Source organism: Mobula hypostoma, chromosome 14 (assembly GCF_963921235.1).
Source record: "Mobula hypostoma chromosome 14, sMobHyp1.1, whole genome shotgun sequence".
NCBI lineage: Eukaryota > Metazoa > Chordata > Chondrichthyes > Myliobatiformes > Myliobatidae > Mobula > Mobula hypostoma.
The window spans coordinates 52807940-52830112 of NC_086110.1; the positions used below are offsets into that span (position 1 = coordinate 52807940).

General features: G+C 40.0%; 1 protein-coding gene across 2 annotated transcripts in view; it reads left to right on the top strand.

The window, feature by feature from the left end:
* The first annotated feature begins 897 nt into the window (after positions 1 to 897).
* The window catches only part of cdh13 (cadherin 13, H-cadherin (heart)), a 1230859-nt gene continuing 1209583 nt past the window's right edge, over positions 898 to 22173 (top strand). The window contains exon 1 of one of the 2 annotated variants that reach the window (XM_063067141.1): positions 898 to 1030. In XM_063067141.1, coding sequence (XP_062923211.1) covers positions 986 to 1030 — 45 coding nt within the window. In that variant the 5' untranslated portion in view covers positions 898 to 985. Of the gene's footprint in view, positions 1031 to 13876; positions 13898 to 22173 lie in introns of those variants that run through there. The other variant, XM_063067142.1, reaches the window with a different exon arrangement.

Genomic DNA, 22173 nt, shown 5'->3' on the forward strand with positions numbered 1-22173 from the left:
TACCAAGGGGTACAATACGTCGATATTTCCCACAACAAAACTCATCATCCTAACCATGGTTAAATTTACTGTCCAGGCTGTTCCTGTATAATTATTCCCTACATTTTCTGTTGCAGGTGTATGGGGAGAACGTGGAACACATCACCAGAAGTTGAGAGAGATGCCGGTTCTTTGTTAGACATCAAGCACAAAATGGATTGGTTCCCAATTGGATTTGGATCACACGGGAGGACAGGACCAGTATAGATGTAGGTTCATGCGATCTACTGTTGGGTGCCGGAGATGGCGGGTGAGGAGTTCTCTTTTATTGACCCTCCTGTTTCCCCATTATTTTTATGTAGTCTTTCCCAGGCCATGAATTGGGGTGGTGCTCCACCCATTGTGTGGTGGGACAGGCGTGATGGACTAACAGTTCCGCTCTTGCCAAATACTTAAATCTTTTTTTAAAAGTGAGAGATTATCGATCAGGCGGTTAATTATTCTTTTTGCCTCTTCGAATGTTGCCTAACCTCTGATTATTCCCCGTGATTTTGTCGTGACTACAGATTAGAAGTTTGCTTTCGCAAGGTTATTTTTATGAGGGACGACTACCGGCGTACCAGTTACACTCGTTAATAAAAATAAAAATAAAAAGCGGTAGCCAGCAAGGTAAACTGCCATCCCAATTACAGGGGTGGGCAGACCGAGTTGCATTACTTAAAGTGTGGGAATTGCATATGCGAGGCAGGATCCGCAATTCTTCGGTGGCAATTGTGTTAATGTATCCCCGAGTCCAAATTCATAGCCTGGTGCTATTGTAGGGATTCTCTGAAAAGCCATTGGTTGTAGTCTCAAGTAGCCGCCCAGCGCTTTAGTGATGATGCTGCAGATCTATTTGGGAAGTTGGCTGGGTATCAAGCCAGCCTCAAGCTGAGCTCCATATAAAAATATGCACTGTGGTATCCAGCGCATGAATGAAACCTGCAGGACCTTATAGTCGGCAGACATGGAGCACAAAACTCAACTAACGCTGGCTTTTCTTCTTGCTCAGGTAAGGGAGGGCATTTCTAACACTTTCCGGTCTGTTTATTTTTTAAAAAAAACGCTTTCCATCTTAAGGGAATAGATATAAAAATTAAAACGCAATACTAAAGAATGCAGCGCAATCAGCCAGGATTTCGGCGGCCAATTTAACATAAGAACTGAAGCGTGTTTGTTCTGTCAGTGAGGTATCTGACTGACTGGATTCTGCTCCGCTAATGTTTAACATGGATGTCCTCTATCCACGGCAAGGCTGCTTTCCCGCGGGAGACAACGAAGGAGAAAAGTTGATTTGCACTTTGGATTTCCAGTTTAGTTTTCTTTACCCCCATCGGCAGGAGCTTGTAATATTCCACTTCCCAATTTTCCAGGAGTTCTTTACGGTGTTCATGTATTTTTTTTTTGTTGTTCGAAGTTTCTTATGGGTATACAATTCCTCGTGGGTGAAATCATCTTTGGGAAAGAGTAACAGATCCCTTTGGACAAGACCTGCTGCTACTGTCCGTCAAGTGGAGGAAGCCTGGAATGTGTCTGGATTAGTGATAAAAGTGGAGGGAGGGAGGGAGAACGGGAGAGAAAACTTACCCGTCCTCCTGGGGAAGATCAAGTACCGGCATATATTTTAATGTGCAGTTATAATTTGGCTTTTTCCTAGCTATATTCGGATAACTGACTAAACCGTTGTTAAATGTGAAAGCGGTGATTCAAGAGTTAACCTATCAGCGGAATCAAACCGGTCTATTCCTTTAATAGTCAGGATTTGGGGGCATGTCTAATGTGGCATTTAAAACGGAGGAAATAACAGATTTGTACGGTTTGCACGGACATGAGTTTCAACGTTTAAATGAATGCGTGACTTCTACCAAATAAAGAGCACGACTTCCATATCTCATGCACCTTCACTGCTGGCTATCGCCTTGCAAAGTACTTGGTTCTCTTTAATCAATGATGAATCCCCACTCTCCATCACTAATTGTATCAATTCAGGCCACGGACACAACTGCCACATAATTGCCACTCACTTTCCAAGGTATCCTGGGACCGGTTTTCACAAGCTGTAGCTTACGAGCAACACACGCATGTTTAAAACCCGCCATAACTATTTATTAATTTCCAGCCGACCCAATGCATTATCAATGCTCTAACAGAACAACCACTGCGGTGTATTGGAACACCCAACTGCTGTCTTCAACAGAAACGTAACTCGCCCTTAACATCTGCGAAGTGTGAAGATCAGGATTTCTCAATACTTCGCTGACACTCGGATATTGTCGAAACGCCCCTCCGCTTCCGAGTTTGCTCGAACCTTTCAAAACAGTTCTGGTTTGTATTGTCCAGTAACTCGGTAACTCTCAAACTGGGTGTGTCAGAACCCAGGCAGCAAGATTCGGGGCTCTGCTCTCATCAGTTCAGCGCCGAGACCTTCAGAGGCGAGGCTCTATGCAACACACAGTCTCCAGAACAAGCGAGAGCTGCTTGGACTTCACTTTCAGCACCGAGCTGGGAGGTAGATTCACTGAGGACGTCGAATTTTTCGTGTGAATTGTGTGCCAAGTTTAAAGTGTCCAGTTTCTTGACTTTTTTTTTGTTCCACTGCAGGAGCTTAAGTGTGTATTCTCCGCTACCATTGGAACTGATGCATTACACCAAGATGCTCCTAGAAAAGCTGAAAATAATACAGTATCTCCCCAGGCCATAAACTTGGTTTTAAAAAAAACACTTCCATCAGTCGTCAGGAGATGGCGCAGCAGATTATGATGGGAATCTTTATCCTAACCGCACCGGTTCACCTTCGGGTCAGAGTCCTAACCAGCCACTGCAGGGAAAATATAGGACCTTAGCTCTTTCTAATTATAATATTGCACCGACCAGTGGCTATTGGTAATTGGCGAAAAGTAATTAAAGATTAAATTCATTTCCGTTGTATTTTGAATTCATGGGTGTACTAACAAGTTGTTCGCTGTCATTTTATAATTAGTAAAACCTGTATGGAACACTTTAGATGGTTTAGTTTATATGTCAGAATTGGTTACAAACGTATGCACTTAAGGAGATTATTAATCGTTTGTTAAAAATAAGAGAACTTTTAAATCAAAATACATGTCAGGTGATTTGTGAAATGCAAATTTAATGATCTTTATTCCCTCCCACTGGAGGTTCTGTATTGAGTTATGAATTCTTGGATAATAGGTTGAATTGCATTTAATAAAATTTTAGCTTAATAATTAAATGGAAAAGTCTATAAAAGATTGGCCTCACTGAACAAATCTTCCTAGATAATTCCTCAGGATTGAAGGTGACTTGTTTTCACTCATCATTGTTTTCTAAGATGGCAAATGAAGCCAGTGTGGGAACTGCAAACTTTATTCTTTAGATGGCGCAGAATGTAATTAACAGAGCAAGTGGGTAGTTGTTAAAGTTTTGATTGATCAAAGTAGAGGAACATGAGCCAGAGATTCCCATGAGTCTGAGGGGAAGTTGAATTTCTCCAAGAAGGCTTTAAGCACATCCTTGATTTTTTTTTTCTCTGTCTGTCTGTTAATCTCTTACTGTAACAGGCCTCAAACTATAGTGCCTCTTTCAGGATCTGGTTTCAGGCATGAGAATGACTACCTGACTAAAAGTAACTAGGGTCTCAGTTCTGGGGATGTTGGTCTGGAAGAACCCGCAGACATTCAAGTGAATTTGGAGCACTGTACAGAGATACTGTTGGTAGTATATTTTTTCAGTACTTCCACAGGCATGCCATTCTGGACTTTGTCCTTGCTTTAGTGTTAGTCTTATTATTTGCTGCTTCCAACCACTCAACATGATGACCAGGTTCCAAATAAAAAGTAAACTGCTGGAAGGTCAGGCAGCATCTGTGGAGACAGAGGGATAGTCAGCATTTTGTGTCAAGACCCTGCCTCAGGACCAAGAATGCAAAGAGGAGATAAGTATATAGGAGGAGAGGCAGCTTATTAGGTGGAACAAAGTGGAGAGAGGGATCATGGGTAGATGGGGGGTGGGGTTGGAAGGTGGTAAATAGGGGTAAGTGAGGATTGCAGATTCTGAAATCTGACAAGTGTGGAAGGTGATAAATCAAATTAAATAAAGGAGTCATGATGGGCAGGTGGAACCATTGAGGGAGGAGATAGTAGACCCAATAGGTTAAGTACTGTATATGGGTGGCAGATGGAACAGGCTAGGCGATGGTAAAGAGGGCAGGGTGGATATCCCTTTAGAACAGTGATGAGGAGGAATTTCTTTTGTCTGTAGGTGGTGATTCTGTTGAAATTATTGCCTGAGATGGCTATGGCGGCCTAGTCATTGTGTATATTTAAAGCAGAGTTTGAATGGTTCTTGATCAGTAAGGATGTCAAAGGTTCTAGGGAGAAAGGAGAATGAGGTTGAGAGGGATAATAAATCAGTGTAATGCAATGGTAGAGCAGATTCAATGGGTTGAATGGGATAATTGTGCTCCAACAGATTTATGGGTGAGTGAGAGAATCTGGTTGGACCAAAAGTGATCAAAAAAAAATTCATACCCCTGGGTTGCAGACTATCCAGGCAGAATATGAGTTACTGTTCATCTAGTTTTTGCTTGACATTGTCCTGGCTGAGGACAGGCATGTCAGTGTGGGAACAGGAAGGAGAGGTGAAGTAACATGCAACCAGGAACACAAAATGGCCATTGCGGATTCCATTTTAGCAACGCTGCATGATGTAATTTCTTCAAAACTCCTACATAAGTGCATTAGGCTGAAAACACAAGTGGAATAGCAACTACTATTTAATGATTTTATGAAAAATACTCAAATAGTAAGTACTGCTCTTGATTCTCACTTACCAGAAACAGTTGCGGAATGTTATCTGCACCTGCTTTTCGCAGGAAGCGTGTTCTAGTTATGCATTATACGATATGTTGCTGGTATCATAATTAAACAGTACAGAAGGGCATCAAAATGGATATTTGCATCAACCAGTGAATCATTATTCAAATATGTTTTTCCATAGCCTGTCCTTTTTTTTTTGGATATTTGAATTTTCTTTACTGTTGCTTTGGTTAAATCTGAGATGGCTGAAATCACTTGTTTGATAGTTGGGGTGAGGGGGTGGGGAGGGTGGGGGATGGGGAGAGGGAAGTGCGGAGGACGGAGGGGAAATTGGAAGCAGCCAACAACTGGCATTCAAACACAGCTCTACAGATCCATTGGTTTCAACAAACTGATATTTGCTCCCATGTGAATGATCAGCAATAGATCTGACATCATAAAAAATGTTAGCTATTTCTACTTAGATTGCATAGGATACACCTTGTATTGTAAGGCTATATGGATAAACAAAGGAGGTGGGGTGGTTTAGTTGTTTTTTAAAAAAGAAATCAAATCCTTAGAAAGAGGTGACATAAAATTGGAAATGTAGATTCCTGGGATTCTACATCTGCAAGGGTAAAAGGATCTTGAAGGGATATATACACACAGGCCTCTCAACAGTAGCCAAAATGTTGAATACAAATTACAATGGGACATAGAAAATGCATGTAAAAAGGACAATGTTATGATAGTCATGGGAGATTTCAATATGCAGGTAGATTGGCAAAATCAGGTTGGTGCTGGATCCCAACAGAGGGAATTTGTAGAATGCCTACAAGATGGCTTTTTGGAGAGCTTCTGGTTGACCCCATTACGGGAAAGTCAATTCTAGATTTGATTTGGGAGCTTAAGGTAAAGGACCCTTGGGAGGCAGTGATCATAATATCATAGATTTCACCCTGCATTTTAAGAGAGAAAAGCTAAAGTCAGATGTATGAGTCTTACATTGGATTGAAGGGAATTAGAGGCATAAGAGAGAAGCTGGTAAAATTTGATTGGAAGGGGACACTGACAGGGATGATAGCAGACCAGCAATGGCTGGGGTTTCTGGGGAAAATTCAGAAGCTATAGGATTGATACATCCAAAAGATGAATAAGTATTCCAAAGGAAGGATGAGGCAATTGTGGCTGACAAAGGAAGTCAAATACTGCATAAAAACAAGAGAGGGCATATAATATAGCAAAAATTACCAACAGAAAGCAACTAAAAATAACATAAGGAGAGAAAAGATGAAATATCAAAGAGGATGCTGATTCATAGGTTCTTGATATCAAAAGTTGTGGGTAGAAAGCAAGAGAATGGGTTGGAGAGGAAAAATAAAATAGCAGAGCAGTCTTGATAGACTGAGTAGCCCAATTCTGCTCCTGTCTTGTGGATTAATTTCTCTTTTTAGTTCAATTTCTGCTTGCATTGTCTTTATTGGCCTTTATTTTCTCAATTGATAAAAGGACTGCTGGCTGGTGGCAAAAATTTATAGCCATTGACAAAGTTAATTTCTTCTATGATATCAAGGATAATGTAAAGTGCTTTTCTAATACTATAGCACATGTGAAAGAAGGCTAGTCTGAGTGTACTAAGCTTGCATGCACTAAGCTGGAAGTACAACAGGAAATTAAATAGCATAAATCTACAGTGAGTAATATATGTGAGCAGGAGTAGCAAGACTACACCCCTCCTCCCTCGCTGTACAGTATTGTAATATTATAGTATGCACAAAGTTGATGAAATCAGCTTCTATGAATTTTACTTCTGAAGGAAATAAATGAGAAAATTTCAACAGGATACTAAGAAAAATTTATAAATATGTTGGGTTCATTAGGATATGACATTATACTTCTAAAGCCACTTCTGTTAAACGTTAATGGGGAAAGCTCAATATGCATTTCAGCAGTTGAAACCAACAGAGCGTGAAGAATGCTGAGGGAAAAAATTCTTCCAATATTGTTGGTGGAGAAATATTGATCACCTTCCTGTTCTTAACCAGTTTGAATGTTTGTGTTCACCAAGGCGAGACAAAGACACGAGCCTATTAAAAGCTTGGCAATGGGGTGAGAAATGTCAGGTTTATAGCTATGAATATAATCCATGACACAATATTTGAAGGGGAATCCTCTTTATTCTCTGTCTATCCATCCCTATATACATGCTTGGTTGTGATTCTGAGATGACAACTATGGTGTATGTTGACTCTGACCCAATTTAACCAGTTTTCTCCTTTATTCCAACTATTGTTTTGTTTTAAATCCTATATCCCTTTATCAAGAAATGTAGTCATATACTTTACACAGATGATCTACTTCCCTCCCACTGCCATTCACTCCCCACAACCAAATAGAACCATGATATCCTTATCTCAGTGCACCGCATACCCTACAGGTATTAACCTTTTTCTGGTTCTTGGCAATCATCAAATGAACCAGAATAATTTTCAAGGTTAAAATCAATAGAGGTAGAATTTTTGACTTTAGATTCATGCAAACATCAAACCAGTCCAACTCCATCACCTGCAACTTTAGAGATGTAGCATGGAACAGGACTTCAATCCCATTGAGGTACAGTGTCCAGCAACCCATCTATTTAACATTAGCTTAATTACAGGACAATTTACAATGATCTATTAACCTACAGTTTTCCTCCACAGGTCCTGTTTGACTTGCTGAGTTCCTCCAGCATCTTGTATGCGTTGCTCAAGAGTTCCAGCACCTGCAGAATCTGTTGCTTGAAATCATAAACACAACAGCTTATTTTTATGTACTCTAATGCAGTCTGCTGGTTTCTGGGAATAGAATAGCACTTAGAAGAGATATTCTGAAAAGTAATCCACATGACTACCAATTTCTGTGACCATGCAGTGACTGAGCAATAATTAATTTCCCCATAAACAGATGTATAGAAAACAGGAATATTTGAGTAGAGTTAGTATATTAACTATTATTAAATACATTTGTTCTGAAAGTATCCACTAAGCTAATTTTGTATGCTCATATCAATCAATAAAAACCTGACTAATATCCGTCAATCTTGTTAGTTCCTGAATTTATAACGTAGTTTCCACAGATTAGTGGCTGTACACTTGCTTTTCTATTTGCCGATACAAATGACAATATTACTTTAATATTTAGTTCACCAGTTAATTCCCGTTATGATGGATTGTGCTGTCATAGTATGAACCACAATTACTTGTCCAGAAGAGTTTTATTGTTAGATCCTTGGATTTAAATGGAACAATATTTACAATTGTGTGCTTGGAATTAAAAAAACAACATTTAACATAAGGAACACGTCAATTGTGTTGAACAAGTATTTGAAAATTGAGAATTGTTTCTATTTGCTTATGAATTCTGAATTATTTTTGTGGATTAAGCAATAATAAATTTTGCTTATCCGTTTGTTTTGGAAACAGAACTTATTTAGGATTGGGTTCGAGTTCTGTTTCTGATCACAGTTACCAATCATACAACTTAATCATTGGTTGGTGGACTTCATATCACCAATTTAACATTTACTATATATTAAAAGAAGTCATTTATTATGAAGATAGTGATGGCCTTGAGGTTGTGGTAATTATCAGATCAGGATTTGATGATCAGATCAAGAATTTGGGGGTGAGTTTGGTAAACTCTTTTAACTTTAATCTCCTCCACCTGCGCTTGTTTGGAACCGGGTCCTGGAAGTAATAAAACTGTTGAGTGAACTCAAATGTTGCACTTCTAGGTTTATTTTGTGTAGTATAGATTCAATAATTTTGACTGTATTGGTTTATATTGTAAATTCAAATTATAAAATCTTGTTATTCATTTGTTTGAAGCAATTACAATTTCTTGTTCATAAACATTGGGTACCTTCTATTTGGGAAAAAAGCTTCACAGTAAAAAGCATCTTTTCAAAATTTTCAGCTGCATTTATAGTACTGTGCAAAAGCCTTAGATATATAGAGTATATTTAGCTTGGGGTGCCTAAGACTTTTGCACAGTACTATATTTGTCAATGTGGAGCGGGAAGCGAGTTTGTAAACCTGGCGGGAGAAAGGATGTTGGGAATTGTGAGCGTGGAGTGCTGCGGGGGGTGTTGGACAGATAGCCAGAGAAGGAGTACCAGGGGTAGGATGGGTGCTGACACATTGGCTAAAACAGAAAATGTTGAAAATGCTTAACAACTCAGATAGTAACTGTGGAAGGAGAAGATAAGTTAATATTTCAGTTTGATACTCCTGTCAGAACTGTTATGAACTATGAAGGTCTGTGCTGGCATGGACAGGACTATTGAAGGTTGTGCTGTTTTGATTAATTGTACAGAACATGGGAAGCACATCTACAAATGTTTGTATATGGACTGATTGAGAACGCTACCTACGTACATAATTATATGACTAAATGTTAATAGAGGAAAAATTATCTTTCTTCTTGGACAAAGGCGGTATTTATGGCAAGCCTTAAACAGATTTTCTGTGTTATTCCTTGATAAATCTGTATCAATTGAAATTGGCCCTTGGCTTGAGCAGGGCAAATGAGTTATTCTGGATGCATTTGTTGTCCTTCAGAACTCAGTGTTTTAACTGCATTTTAGACCACAAAATTATATGACATAGGAGCAGAATTAGGCCATCTGGCCCATTGAGTCTGCTTTGCCATTCAATCATGGCTGATCCTCCCTTTTTTCATCTCCTCCTCATCCCTAGTTCCCCGCCTTCTCCCCATAACCTTTGATGCCATGTCCAATCAAGAACATATCGATCTCTGCCTTATATACACCCAACAGCCTGGCCTCCACAGCTGCATATTGCAACAAATTCCACAAATTCACCACCCTTTGACTAAAGAAATTTCTCCGCATCTCTGTTTCGAAAGGGCGCCCCTCTATCCTGAGGCATGCCTCTTGTCCTAGACTCTCCCACCATGGGAAATGCCCTTTCCACATCCACTCTGTCTAGGCCTTTCAACATTCGAAAGGTTTCAATGAGATCCCTCCTCTTCCTTCTGAATTCCAGCGAGTACAGACCCAGAGCCATCAAGCATTCCTCGTATGATAACCCTTTCATTCCTGGAATCATCCTTGTGAACCTCCTCTGGACCCTCTCCAATGCCAGCACATCTTTTCTAAGAACAGGGACCCAAAACTGTTCACAATATTCAAGGTGAGACCTTACCAGTGTCTTATTAAAGCCTCAGCATCACATTCTTGCTCTTGTATTCTAGATCTCTTGAAATGAATGCTAACATGGCATTTGCCTTCCTCACCACTGACTCAACCTGCAAGTTAACCTTTAGGATGTTCTGCACAAGGACTCCCAAGTCCCAAGTCCCTTTGCATCTCAGATTTACTCCCTGTTTAGAGAACAGTTTGTACCTTTATTTCTACTACCAAAGTGCATGACCATGCATTTTCCAACATTGTATTTCATTTGCCACTTTCTTGCCTAGTCTTCTGATATGTATAAGTCCCTCTGCAATCTACCTGTTTCCTTAACACTACCTGCCTCTCCACCAATCTTCATATCATCTGCAACTTGTCAACAAAGCTATCTATTCCATCATCCAAATCATTTATGTACAGCATAAAAAGAAGTGATACCAACACCAACCCCTGCATAACACCACTAGTCACTGTCAGCCAACCAGAAAAGCATGCTTTTATTTCCACTCGCTGCCTCCTACCAATCAGCCAATGCTCTAACCATGTTAGTATGTTTGCTGTAATACTATGGGCTGTTAACTTGGTAAGCACCCTCATGTGTGGCACCTTGTCAAAGGCCTTCTGAAAGTCCAAATATACAATGTCCACTGCATCTCTTTTATCTATCCTATTTGTAATCTGCTCAAAAAATTCCATCAGGTTCATCAAACAGAATTTTCCCTGAAGGAAACCATGCTGACTTTGTACTATCTTGTCCTGTGTTGCCAAGTACTCCATCACCTCATCCTTAACAATTGACTGTAAATTGATTTTAAGCTACAAGGAGAAGGCATCAAATTACTGTGCTGTACTTGGCAATTATTGAGGTGGTGGTGGTATGGGAAGAGGAGAAATAGGAGTCTGTTGTGCATTTTTGAGCCATACTAAACAACCTTCCAGCATTGCAAGTGATTTTTGGAAAATAGTTAACAAAAATTGCAAGTATTTGAGCTCTTGTTTAATTCAGGAATGTGAAACGCTAATCCCTTGTGAATTTTCCTTATATCCGCATTTCTTAAGCTCCTAAACTTATTGCTACATCCTTAACCTTTGTATTTCCTGGTAGTCTGTACATCTTGGGTTTGTTTTTTTCAAACATGCATTTGTCAATAAATGGATCAAAGAAATAGAAAGTCAGGAATCCCTTAGTTTATTTAAGTATATTTTTGTTTCTGCCCAGTTGGTTGTTTAGATAATGCCCTTCTTGAAATATGGAACTTGTAATTTCAAGGACCTAATAATCCAGTTTGTTGAGAATTTTTCCCGTATTTCACTTCTGCAAATACTTCTAGCATTAGTAATTAGTAGGAGGAAATAATCAATTTTAAGACACTAAGTAAATGCAGCAGATGATAGAAATTTAGAAATATAAACACAAAATACTGAGCAGGTCAGGCACGATCTGTGGAGGGAGAAACAGAATTAACATATACAGTTGAAGTCAGAAGTTTGCATACACCTTAGCCTAATGCATTTAAACTCAGTTTTTCACCATTCCTGACATTTAATCCTAGAAAACATTCTCTGTCTTGGGTCATTTAAGATCGCTACTTTATTTTAAGAATGTGAAATGTCAGAATAATAGACAGAATGATTTATTTCAGCTTTTATTTCTTTCATTACTTTCCCAGTGGGTCAGAAGTTTACATACACTTTGTTAGTATTTGGTAGCATTGCCTTTAAGTTGTTTAACTTGGGTCAAATGTTTTGGGTAGCCTTCCACAAGCTTCTCACAGTAAGTTACTGGGATTTTGTTCCATTCCTCCAGACAGAACTGGTGTAACTGAATCAGGTTTGTAGGCCTCCTTGCTCGCACATGCTTTTTCAGTTATGCCGACAAACTGACCTAAAACAGGGAACGTTTTCCAGGATTAAATGTCAGGAATTGTGAAAAACTGAGTTTAAATGTATTTGGCTAAGGTGTATGTAAACTTCTGAATTCAACTGTAAGATATTGTATTATTTTAAGATTAGTTTTATTTGTCATGTGTATATGGAAGCAGCATCATCATTAAGTTCCGTGAGGTATAATGTCAGTGATCATGGTCTATCCATGACCGCAATTGCTCTTGGCAATTTTTTGTACAGAAGTAGTTTGGTATTCCCTTCCTCTTGTTATTACGAGATGGGTGATCCCAGCCATTATCAATACTCTTCAGAGATTGCCTGCCTGGTTTCAGCAGTCACACAATCAGGACTTGTAATATGCACCAACTCCACCATCCTCCATCCTCCATCCACTCCCATGGCTTAAGTGACCCTGATCGTGGGGTGGGGGAGGACACCGATGTGAAGCAGGTGCTACACCCTGCCCAAGGGTGACCTGCAGACTAGCAGAGGGAAGGAGTGCTTTGCACCTCCTTTGGAAGGGACGTATCTCCACCCTGGCACTAAAGCATACTACAGTGAAATGTGCATCTTGCATCAATAACCAAAACAGTCCAAGAATGTGTTGGGAGCAGTCCAGAAGTGTCACCCACAACTTCTAACCCTAACCCTAAACATATATCTTTATAATGTGGGATGAAACCCGAGCACCCGGAGGAAGCGCATGTATGTGGTCACGAGGAGAGTGTAGGAACTCTTTACAGAGAGCAGCAGGAATTAATCTCCGATTGGTGACAACTGGTGCCGTAAACTGTTGTGATAACTCCTATGCTACTGTGCCTCCCCTAATAATAATAACAACTCTTTTTTGGATCATGCGGTCTCTTCTAATGCAGATTAGGCAATATTATGTAGGACATCCACTTTCAACCCCCAGGAGTAACTCTAAGCTTTTTTTCTTTGGCCGGCTCTTTGGTAGCCCTTTTCATACCCATTCTTACTTGTCTGACTTGCTGCATTGTTACAACGAGACACAGTGCAAGCTTGCGGAATGACCTTTCTTCTCCCATCTGAGCACATTGCAGTCTTCCAGACTAGATATCAGTTCTGCAGCCTGGGTAACTCATTTTCTTTATCTGTGTCAGAAATGACCATTTGTGCTTTGTCATCCAACTCCTTTTGTTTGTGCCTAGTTTTCTTTTGTCTCTGCATCATTGGAAACTGCCTGTTGAGCTTGTCTCACACCATTGTTAGCAACAGATAATAATAAAGCATTGCCATCTATACCTGTCCCTTTAATCTCTTTGATGTATTGCTTTATCACAGATATTCTCTTTAGTCCTTACTTAGCATGGCCATTGCCTTCTCTATGACTTTAGAACTAGCATCTTATCACTCTTATAACTAGCATCTTATAACTCCATTCTTCTTTCCATTTGGTGTTGCCTAATCTGCTAAATGTTTCCACTATTTTCTGCAACTTGTTTAATCTATTCTGATGCAATTAAGGAAACCTCCTCCAGTTTTAGACCATAAGACATAGGAGCAAATTAAGCCATTCAGCCTATCAAGTCTGCTCCACCATTCCATCATGGCTGATTTATTATCCCCCTCCAATCCTTTCTCCTGCATTCTCCCCATAACCTTTGACACCCTTCCTAATCAAGAACCTATCAATCTCCACTTTAAATATATCCAGTTACTTGGCCTTCAGGGTTGTCTGTGGCAAGGTTTCCACAGATTCACCACCCTCTGGCTAAATAAATTCCTCCTCCTCCTCTCTGTTCTAAAGGGATGTGCTTCCATTCTGAGACTGTGTCCTCTGGTACCAAGCTGGTGCTGGTGAACCATGTGATGTGTTGAAAGCTGCTTAAAATTTTTCTAAATGTATCTCTTCTGAATTGCTCTCACTGCAATATAACACTTTAACTTTTTCTTTTAAGCAACTTCTGAACTATCTTAATGAACCAGGGATTTCACAATCTTCTAGAAGACTCAGCACACTTAACTCTCAAGTATGCAGGTATGGCACCTTTAAGCGGACAAAGGTCATTGGCATGGTAACAAGAGAGGGATGAGGGGAGGGCTCAAAGCCAGACTGAAATTCAGAGGAGTAAAGCTCCCTCTACCCAGTGTCTTGTTAGCAAATGTAAAGTCACTGGAGAACAAGATTGAGGACCAAAAGGCAAGACTGCTGTATCAGAGGGAAATGAGGAATTGCTCTCCTCTGTGTTTCATGCAGACATGGCTCTTCATGGAGAGCTGGATCTGTCGGTGAGACCCGAAGACTTCTCAGTACGCAGGGTGGACCAGATGGCTGCTTTAGAGAATGTTAAAGGGGGGAGTGGGAGTCTGTGTTTCATGATAAACCCTCAGTGGTGCTCGGATGTTGATGCGTTGCTTTACCCTTGTTCCCCTGACCTGGAACATCTAATGATTAAGTGTTTACTGTTCCAATTACCAAGAGGGTTCTCCATGATCCTGACTGCAATTCACATACCGTCAAATACCGACGTTAATCAGGCACTCAAGATATTGAATATTGCCACCAGCCAACAAAAAACAGCCCACCCCAATGAATTTCAAATCATAGTCAGAGACTTCAATCAGGATTCAACTTTACTGGTGCTTAAGAAGAAGGTGGTAACCTATCTCAATGACGATCATCTAGTAGCACGTACATCCACTGTGATGAAGTGCTTTGAGAGGCTGGTGATGAAGCATATCAGCTTCTGCCTGAGAATTGGCTTGGATCCACTCAAATTCGCCTGCCGGCACGACAGATCCACGGCAGATGTTACTTCATTGGCTGTTCACTCAATCCTGGAACATCTGGACAGCAAAGATGGCATACATCAGGATGCACTTTATTGACTACAGATCAGCATTCATTACTACCATTCCCTAAAAACTAATCAATGTTTCAAAGTCTTGTCCTCAGTGGCCTCTTGTGCAATTGGATCCTTGACTTCATCACTTGCTGAACACAGTCAGTTCAGATTGGCAACAAGATCTCCACAATCTAAATCAGCACATGTGCAATACAAGGCTATGAGCATAGCCCCTGCTCTACTCGCTTTATACTTATGAGTGTGAGCCTAAGCACAGCTCCAATGGCAGACTTAAGTTTGTTTATGACACCTCTGTTGTTGGCTGAATTAAAAGTGGTGATGAATCAGCATATCGGAGGGAGAATGAAAACCTGGCTGATTCATACCACAACAACTACCTCTTGCTCAGTGTCAGCAAGACTAATGTGCTGATTATTGGCTTTAGGAGGAGGAAACCAGAGGTCCATGAGCCATTTCTCATCAGAAGTGGAGAGGGTCAGCAACTTTATATTTCTAGGTGTTGTCATTTCAGAGGATCTGTCCTGGGCCCAGCATGCAAGTGCAATTATGAAGAAAGTATGGCAGCACCTCTACTTCCTTGGGAGTTTGCAAAGATTCGGCACGACATCTAAAACTCTGACAAACCTCTGTAGATTTGTGGTGGAGAGTAATTTGACTGGTTGCATCATGGCCTGGTATGGAAACACCAATGCCCTTGAATGGAAAGTCTATCAAAAAAACAGTGGGTACAGCCACCAGGGTAAAACCCTGTGCCTACCACTGACCATATCTATATGGAGTGCTGTCACAAGAAAGCAGCACCTAACATCAAGGACACCCACAAACCAGGACATGCTCTCCTCGCACCTCTGTCATCAGGAAGAAGGTACCAGAGCCTCAGAAACCACATGACCGGTTTCAAGAACAGTTACTGCCCTTCAACCATCCGGCTCTTGAACCAGTGGTGATAACTCCACTTGCCCCATTACTGAACTGCTTCCACAACCTATGAACTCATTTTCAAAGACTTTTCATCTCACGTTCTCAATACTTATTGCTTATTTATTTGTTTTTCTTTTGTATTTGCACAGTTTGTTGTCTTTTGCACATTGGTTGTTTGTCCGTTCTGTTGGATATGGTCTTCCATTGATTCTAATGTGTTTCTTGGATTCGGTGTGAATCTCCACATGCAAACAAATTTCAGGGTTTTGTATGAAGACATATATGTACTTCGATAATTTAATTTGACCTTTGAACTTTTCTCACTATAGGAAACATCCTCTCCACATACACTCTATCTAGGACTTCCAATGTTTGATAGGTTTCAATGAGATTTCCACCCCCCCCCCCACTCTCTTCTAAGCTCCAACGAGCACAGGCTCAGATCCATCTAACACTCTTTCACTGTTCATTAAGTTCTCAGAAACAAGTCACAGGGATTGTAATGGCCTTTTCCCCAGGAAGCATCTGAATTCAATCTATTAGTTTACCCTGTGCTGCATTAAAAAATTTCCAATATATGTGGGCTTGGAAATGCATTCAGGCACACATCCCAAAAATGGATTGCATAAACAAAAGTGACGTTAAAGTGATGTTGAACAACTTTGCATGTTTCGGAATGATTTAATATCAGTTGTAAGTGAGGATGAATTTTTTGATGTGAAAGGTTCATGCATTATAATACTGACTGCTAACTTGCTCAAATAATGTCACTGGTCTTGGAGCAGCTGTAATTTCCACTGAGACTCTATACCAGGTTGTTTTAATTCATAGCTGGTGCTGTTCTCTCAGGATGAAAACAGAAATCTCAAACAGAGCATCATTTGAAGAGTTGGGAAATTTTTTTGCCATCTTGGGCAGAGTCCTGCATAACTCTCATAGACTGACACACAGTCACCACTAGGTGATTTCAGCAGGTTCTAGATCCAAATTTGATGGCCTCAAAATACCAGATGGAATGCTGCAAACAAAAAGCATTTCTATGCCCATCAGGACTAAAATGTGTCTGTTTTTTTGAGAAATGAAGATAAATTAGTGATACTTGTGACAGGAAGCTGGTGGGTGTTCTCAGGGGTATGAGTGTGCTTTGTAAAATGGCTGCACTGTTGGAAGTCTTGTGTTGCATAATCATAAATGTTTCATAAATAACACATTCACATTTATCATAAATAAGCAGTTCTCACTTGATCAGTGGAAGACCAGTGGACTTTTGATTTCTGCAATTTGCAGGAATCTTGGGGGCGACAGTGACCCTGCACTTCTCTTGGAGAGCTATGCAGAATCTAACATCCAGCATTTTAATGGAGACCCTGACCTTGCCTCTGTTTCATTTTGCGTTTTTTTTTCCATGAACGTCCTTATTACATAATAAATTGCTGAACTAATCTGTAGTTATGATGAGCATGAGCCAAAACAGTATTTGTCTGTTTCTTTCCATTAAGAATAAAGAATGGGACTTTTAAGAGCTGAAGGAGTTTCTTTCAAAGTTGCACAAAAGTTCTAAAATGATATCGAGCTCTTGACATTAGTGGAAGGTGACACGGTGCAGATCCACTTACAGAATTGTTACACTTTGAAAGAGTTAATAACCAATGAGATGTACAGTACTGTGCAAAAGTTTGAGGCACATATGTATAGCTAGAGTGCCAAAGACGTTTGCACAGTACTGAATATTATGTCTTTCCAGTTACTAAATAACACTTAATACTACTGAGTGAATACGAAGCTAAGTACTCCTGTTTCTGTTTCCCAATCACCTTCCTATTTTAACCAATATACAGTACTCTATAAAAATTGTAGGCAGCCTAGCTATATATGTGTGTGCCATGGATTTTTGCACCGTACTGTAAATCAAATCTTTAATTGATCAGGTGGTCATAAAATAATCTATAAGAGTATTCCAGTAGGAAGTTCTACCATCCTAGCGAACATTCTTCCTTCAATTGTTACCTTGAGAGGTTGTCGGGTCTTTAGCATTATCAGTGAGAGATGCTGTAGCACATTAAATCATGCCACATGTTTTGTAGCTGCATAATGCGTTCCTTGTATCTCTTTGTAGAGTACAGATGTATTTTCTTTTTTGCTTGAACCAGACATTTGACTTAATTTATTGTTAAGTTCACCTTAATTTTGGTTCCATTATTTAGCATGCTGCAATGAAAATATTGCTCAAAATGCACTAAATTTGAAGTTGAATTAAATATTTCATATTACTGGAATCTGGAAACTGCAAATGCTGAAATATATAAAGCCAGAAAATGAAGGAACTAGATCAGACAACTTTTAATGGAATGAGAGGTTTATCTTGATCATTTCTTTCTTTGAAAACTTAGTTGCACCATTTTGTTATTTGTAGGCTCAATATAGATTCTATACAAAACTGAATATCTAAAACTGATTTCAATCTGTGATACCTATTCTGTTTTCATAAGCTTAATTGTACTGTTTGTTGTTTTTTTACTTTTTCCGTGTTTCAATATGTATCAAGATTTGTATGTTTATTGAGGAAATGGGAAAATGTGTCGTAAGACTGGACTGCTTGAGTTATAAGGAGAGGCTGGATAGGGACACTTCCTTCTCCCCCCCCCCCCCAACCCCCACCCGCCCAGCCTGTAGGAGACTGAGAGGTGAACTTCACAGAGCTGTATTCAAATCATGAAGGCAAAAGTAAGGTGGATGGTCAGTTTTATTTTGGCCAGGAAAGAAGAATCTAAAATGAGAGGTTTAAGGTGAAAGGGGATAGACTTAAAAGAGACCTGAGCAGCAACTTTTTCCACACTGTGACTGATGGCGTACGGAGCCAGCTCTTGGTGGTAAGGTAAATGTTTAGAAGGAAATAGGCCAAATACAGGCAAAAGGGAGTAGCTCAGATGACAATTTTGTAGGCATGGAGAAGAGGGCTGAAGGCCTTATTTCCTTGTCGTATATTTCTAAACATTTGATGTGACTTATCCACACGTCCAGGTAAATGGTGTCTACCTCTCTGGTTCACCATAGCCCTGGTTCTGGATAATACTGTTAAACTGGCTTTCATAAGTATGGTGGTTAACTATATTTCCACATTCTCAATGCTGATATGATCAATGTGGATCAAATCTAATCCTCATGAAATCCTAACCCTGGGGTGGAACTCTTTCACTAGTTAATCCACCTGTCATTGGTATGTTGCAGGGATTCAAAATTATTGTTTCTTGCATATTAAGAAGGAATAAATATTGAGGATGTTCAGAGGACTAGCAATGACTATTCTTAAAAAATGTTTGTGCTTGTAATGAACCATTAGTTTTAAAATTTTAAATCTGTTACTCCATGGCCACACCTTCTCCTGCAATGAACTACTCCCAGGTTAGAAGAGCAATGTTCCATGATTCGTCTAGGTAGCCTCCAACCTGATATCATGAATATCAATTTCTCCAACTTGAGGTAAAGTTTTTTTTCCACTCCCATTCCCTCTTCTTCATTTCCCTACTTCGACCTCTTACCTCTTCTCTGCATCGGCCTATCACCTCCCACAGTGACCCTCCTCCTTCCCTTTCTCCCATGATCCACTCTCCTCTCCTATAAGATTCTTCCTCCTCCAGCCCTCTGCCTTTTCCACCTGTCACATCCCAGCCTCTTTCTTCATCCCCCACCCCTCTGATTTCACCTTTCATCTTCTTCTCCTTCCCCACCATACCCCTGCCCACCACCTTTAGTCTGCCATCTTCCCCACTCCTTTTCATTGTGAAGAAGGGTCTCGGCCAGAAACATCAATTGTTTATTCATTTCCATAGATGCTGCCTGACCTGCAGAGTTCCTTCAGCATTTTGTGTATGTAAGATTCAACCTGGTTTGGTTTTGGAGCACCAATCTTCACATCAACTTAAAAGCTTAAATTTAAGTGCGTAATCCTTCTGTTTGTTGTCCAGTGAGGAATGTTTCACTTAACGTCAAATTTGGACCAAATTTCTTCCTGGTGAGGCAGTCATTTAGATGAGTAACTCTGGGATCAAAATAGCATGCATGCTTTTTCACTTTTTCAGTGACCTATTTTGAAGCTTAGTACAAGTTGTAAAGTTTCTTCCAATGCCATTTTTTTTTATTAGTCTCACATGTACCAAGGTACAGTGAACATCTTTGAAAGTTTTATCCATATGGATCATTTCATTATAACAGTACATTGAAGTAATAAAAGGGAAAACGACAATAATACAAAATGATGTGTTAGAGTTACAGAGGAAGTCTAGACAGACATAAGGGGCAAGTCCATAAAATAGTAGATTGTGAAGTCAAGACTCCATCTTATGGGACCATTTAATAGTCTTATAACAGTGGCATAGAAGCTGTCCTTCAGGCTTGTAGTATGTACTTTCAGGTTTTTACATTTATGGGAAGGGGTAGAAGAGAGAATATAGAGGTGGGGAGGATCTGTTGATTATGCTGGCTGATTTACCAAGGCAGCAAGAGAAGTGTAAAGCTGAATCCATGGAAGGGAGGCTGGTTTCCATGAAGTGCTTAACTGTGTCCACAACCCTCTGCAATTTTGGACAGAACAGTTATCGTACCAAGCCGTGATACATCTGGAGAGTGTAATTTCTATGGTGCATCTATATTATTGGTGAGCATCAAAGGAAACATGCCTAATTGCTTTGTCCTCATGAGGAAGTAAAGGTATTGGTGCGCCTTTTTGGCAGTGCTTCTGTGTGGTTGGACTAGGGCAGGCAATTGGTGCTGCTCACTCCCAGGAACCTGAAGGACTCAATCCTCCTCACCTGAGCACTAGCACTGTAGGTATAAACAGGAGTATGTATACCAACTCCCTTCCTGAAGTCAATGAGTAACATACTAAGATATTACCAATAACCTTTTAAACTGAGCTAGCTACATTACCCGTAGCCAAAATTGTAAAACTCTTTCAACAAGAGCTATGTGAGAAAATTACCATATTTGACCTTGGATGTTCAGAATTTAGAATTAAATTACCCATTGGTTTCATTCTGAGTAGAAAACATTGCCTTATACCTTCCACCACTTCCTCACACATGCTTTACTATATTTGATAAGAATGACATAGACTGTAAGGATATGTATTGAAGAATGGATGTGGAAAACCTATATCCGATTATAACGAAGGCAAGTTCTGTCTCTAAGCACAGGCTTTTGACCTTCATGCACAATTCTTTTTTTCAGCATCTGGACCCTGATGACTAAAAGTCAACTCTAAGTGGAAGCTGAATTTAGCACGCTTTTCCCTGATTCTATCCAGAAGCAAAGTAAAATCATAGAAAACAACCCAAGTAAAATTGAGCAAATAATAAAGAAATCATAAAATGCTCTGATTTCTTCTGCTGACATTTCAATCTTGTGGATTTCTTTAAGATGAGAGCTTTAATTTGCATTTGACAGTCCAAGTTTGCCCTAAGACACTCTCAGTATACCAATGAGGCAAGAAGCATGGCCAACAATACTTTGGAAGCAAGAAGGCAAAAAAGAGGCAGAGATTTTTGGAGAAACCAGAAGCCACCAACGCCAATGTAAACAAAAGAATCTACTGATACTTGCAGTAGTATGAACCGCCGTCCAGCGACCATATCAGCCTTTAGTTGCGAGAATGTACATCTGTAGTTGGGGAAATGCTTGAAACCATCATTAAAGAAGAAATAGGCATCTGGAAAGGAATGGATCCATTACACAGATGCAGCACAGATTCAGCAAAGGCAGGTTCTGTTTGACAAGCTTACTGGAGTTCTTTGAGGATATAACAAGCACAGTGGATGGAGAGGAACAGATGGATGTTATTTATTTGGATTTCAAGAAGGCATTTGATAAGGTACCACATAAGAGACTTATCCATAAGATAAGGATGCATAGAGTTGGGGGTGATGTACTAGCATGGATAGAGAATTGGTGAATCGATAGTAAGCAGAGTATTGAGAAACATGGGCGTTTCTCCAGTCGGTAATCAGTGGTGAGCGGAGTGCCGCAGGGGTCAGTGCTGGGCCCACAACTGTTCACAATACACATTAACAATCTGGACGAGGGGACTGAGCATAGTGCATCTAAGTTTGCTGATGATACTAAATTGAGTGGAAAAGCAAATTGTGCAGAAGACACGGAGAGTCTGCAGATAGCTATAGATAGGTTAAGTAAGTGGCAAGGGTCTGGCAGATAGAGTACGATGTTAGTAAATGCAATATCATCCACTTTGGAAGGAAAAATGAAAGATCAGATTATTATTTAAATAGTAAAAAAAATCGCAGTATGCTGCTGTGCAGAGTAACTTGGGAGTACTTGTGCATGAATCACAAAAGGTTGGTTTGTAGATGCAGCAGGCTATCAATAAGACAAATGGAATTTTGGCCACTGCTGGAGGGATTGAATTTAAGAGCAGGGAGGTTATGCTGCAACTGTACAGGGTACTGGTGAGGCCGCAGCTGAATTACTGCGTGCATTTCTGGTCTCCTTACTTGAGGAAGGATATACTGGCTTT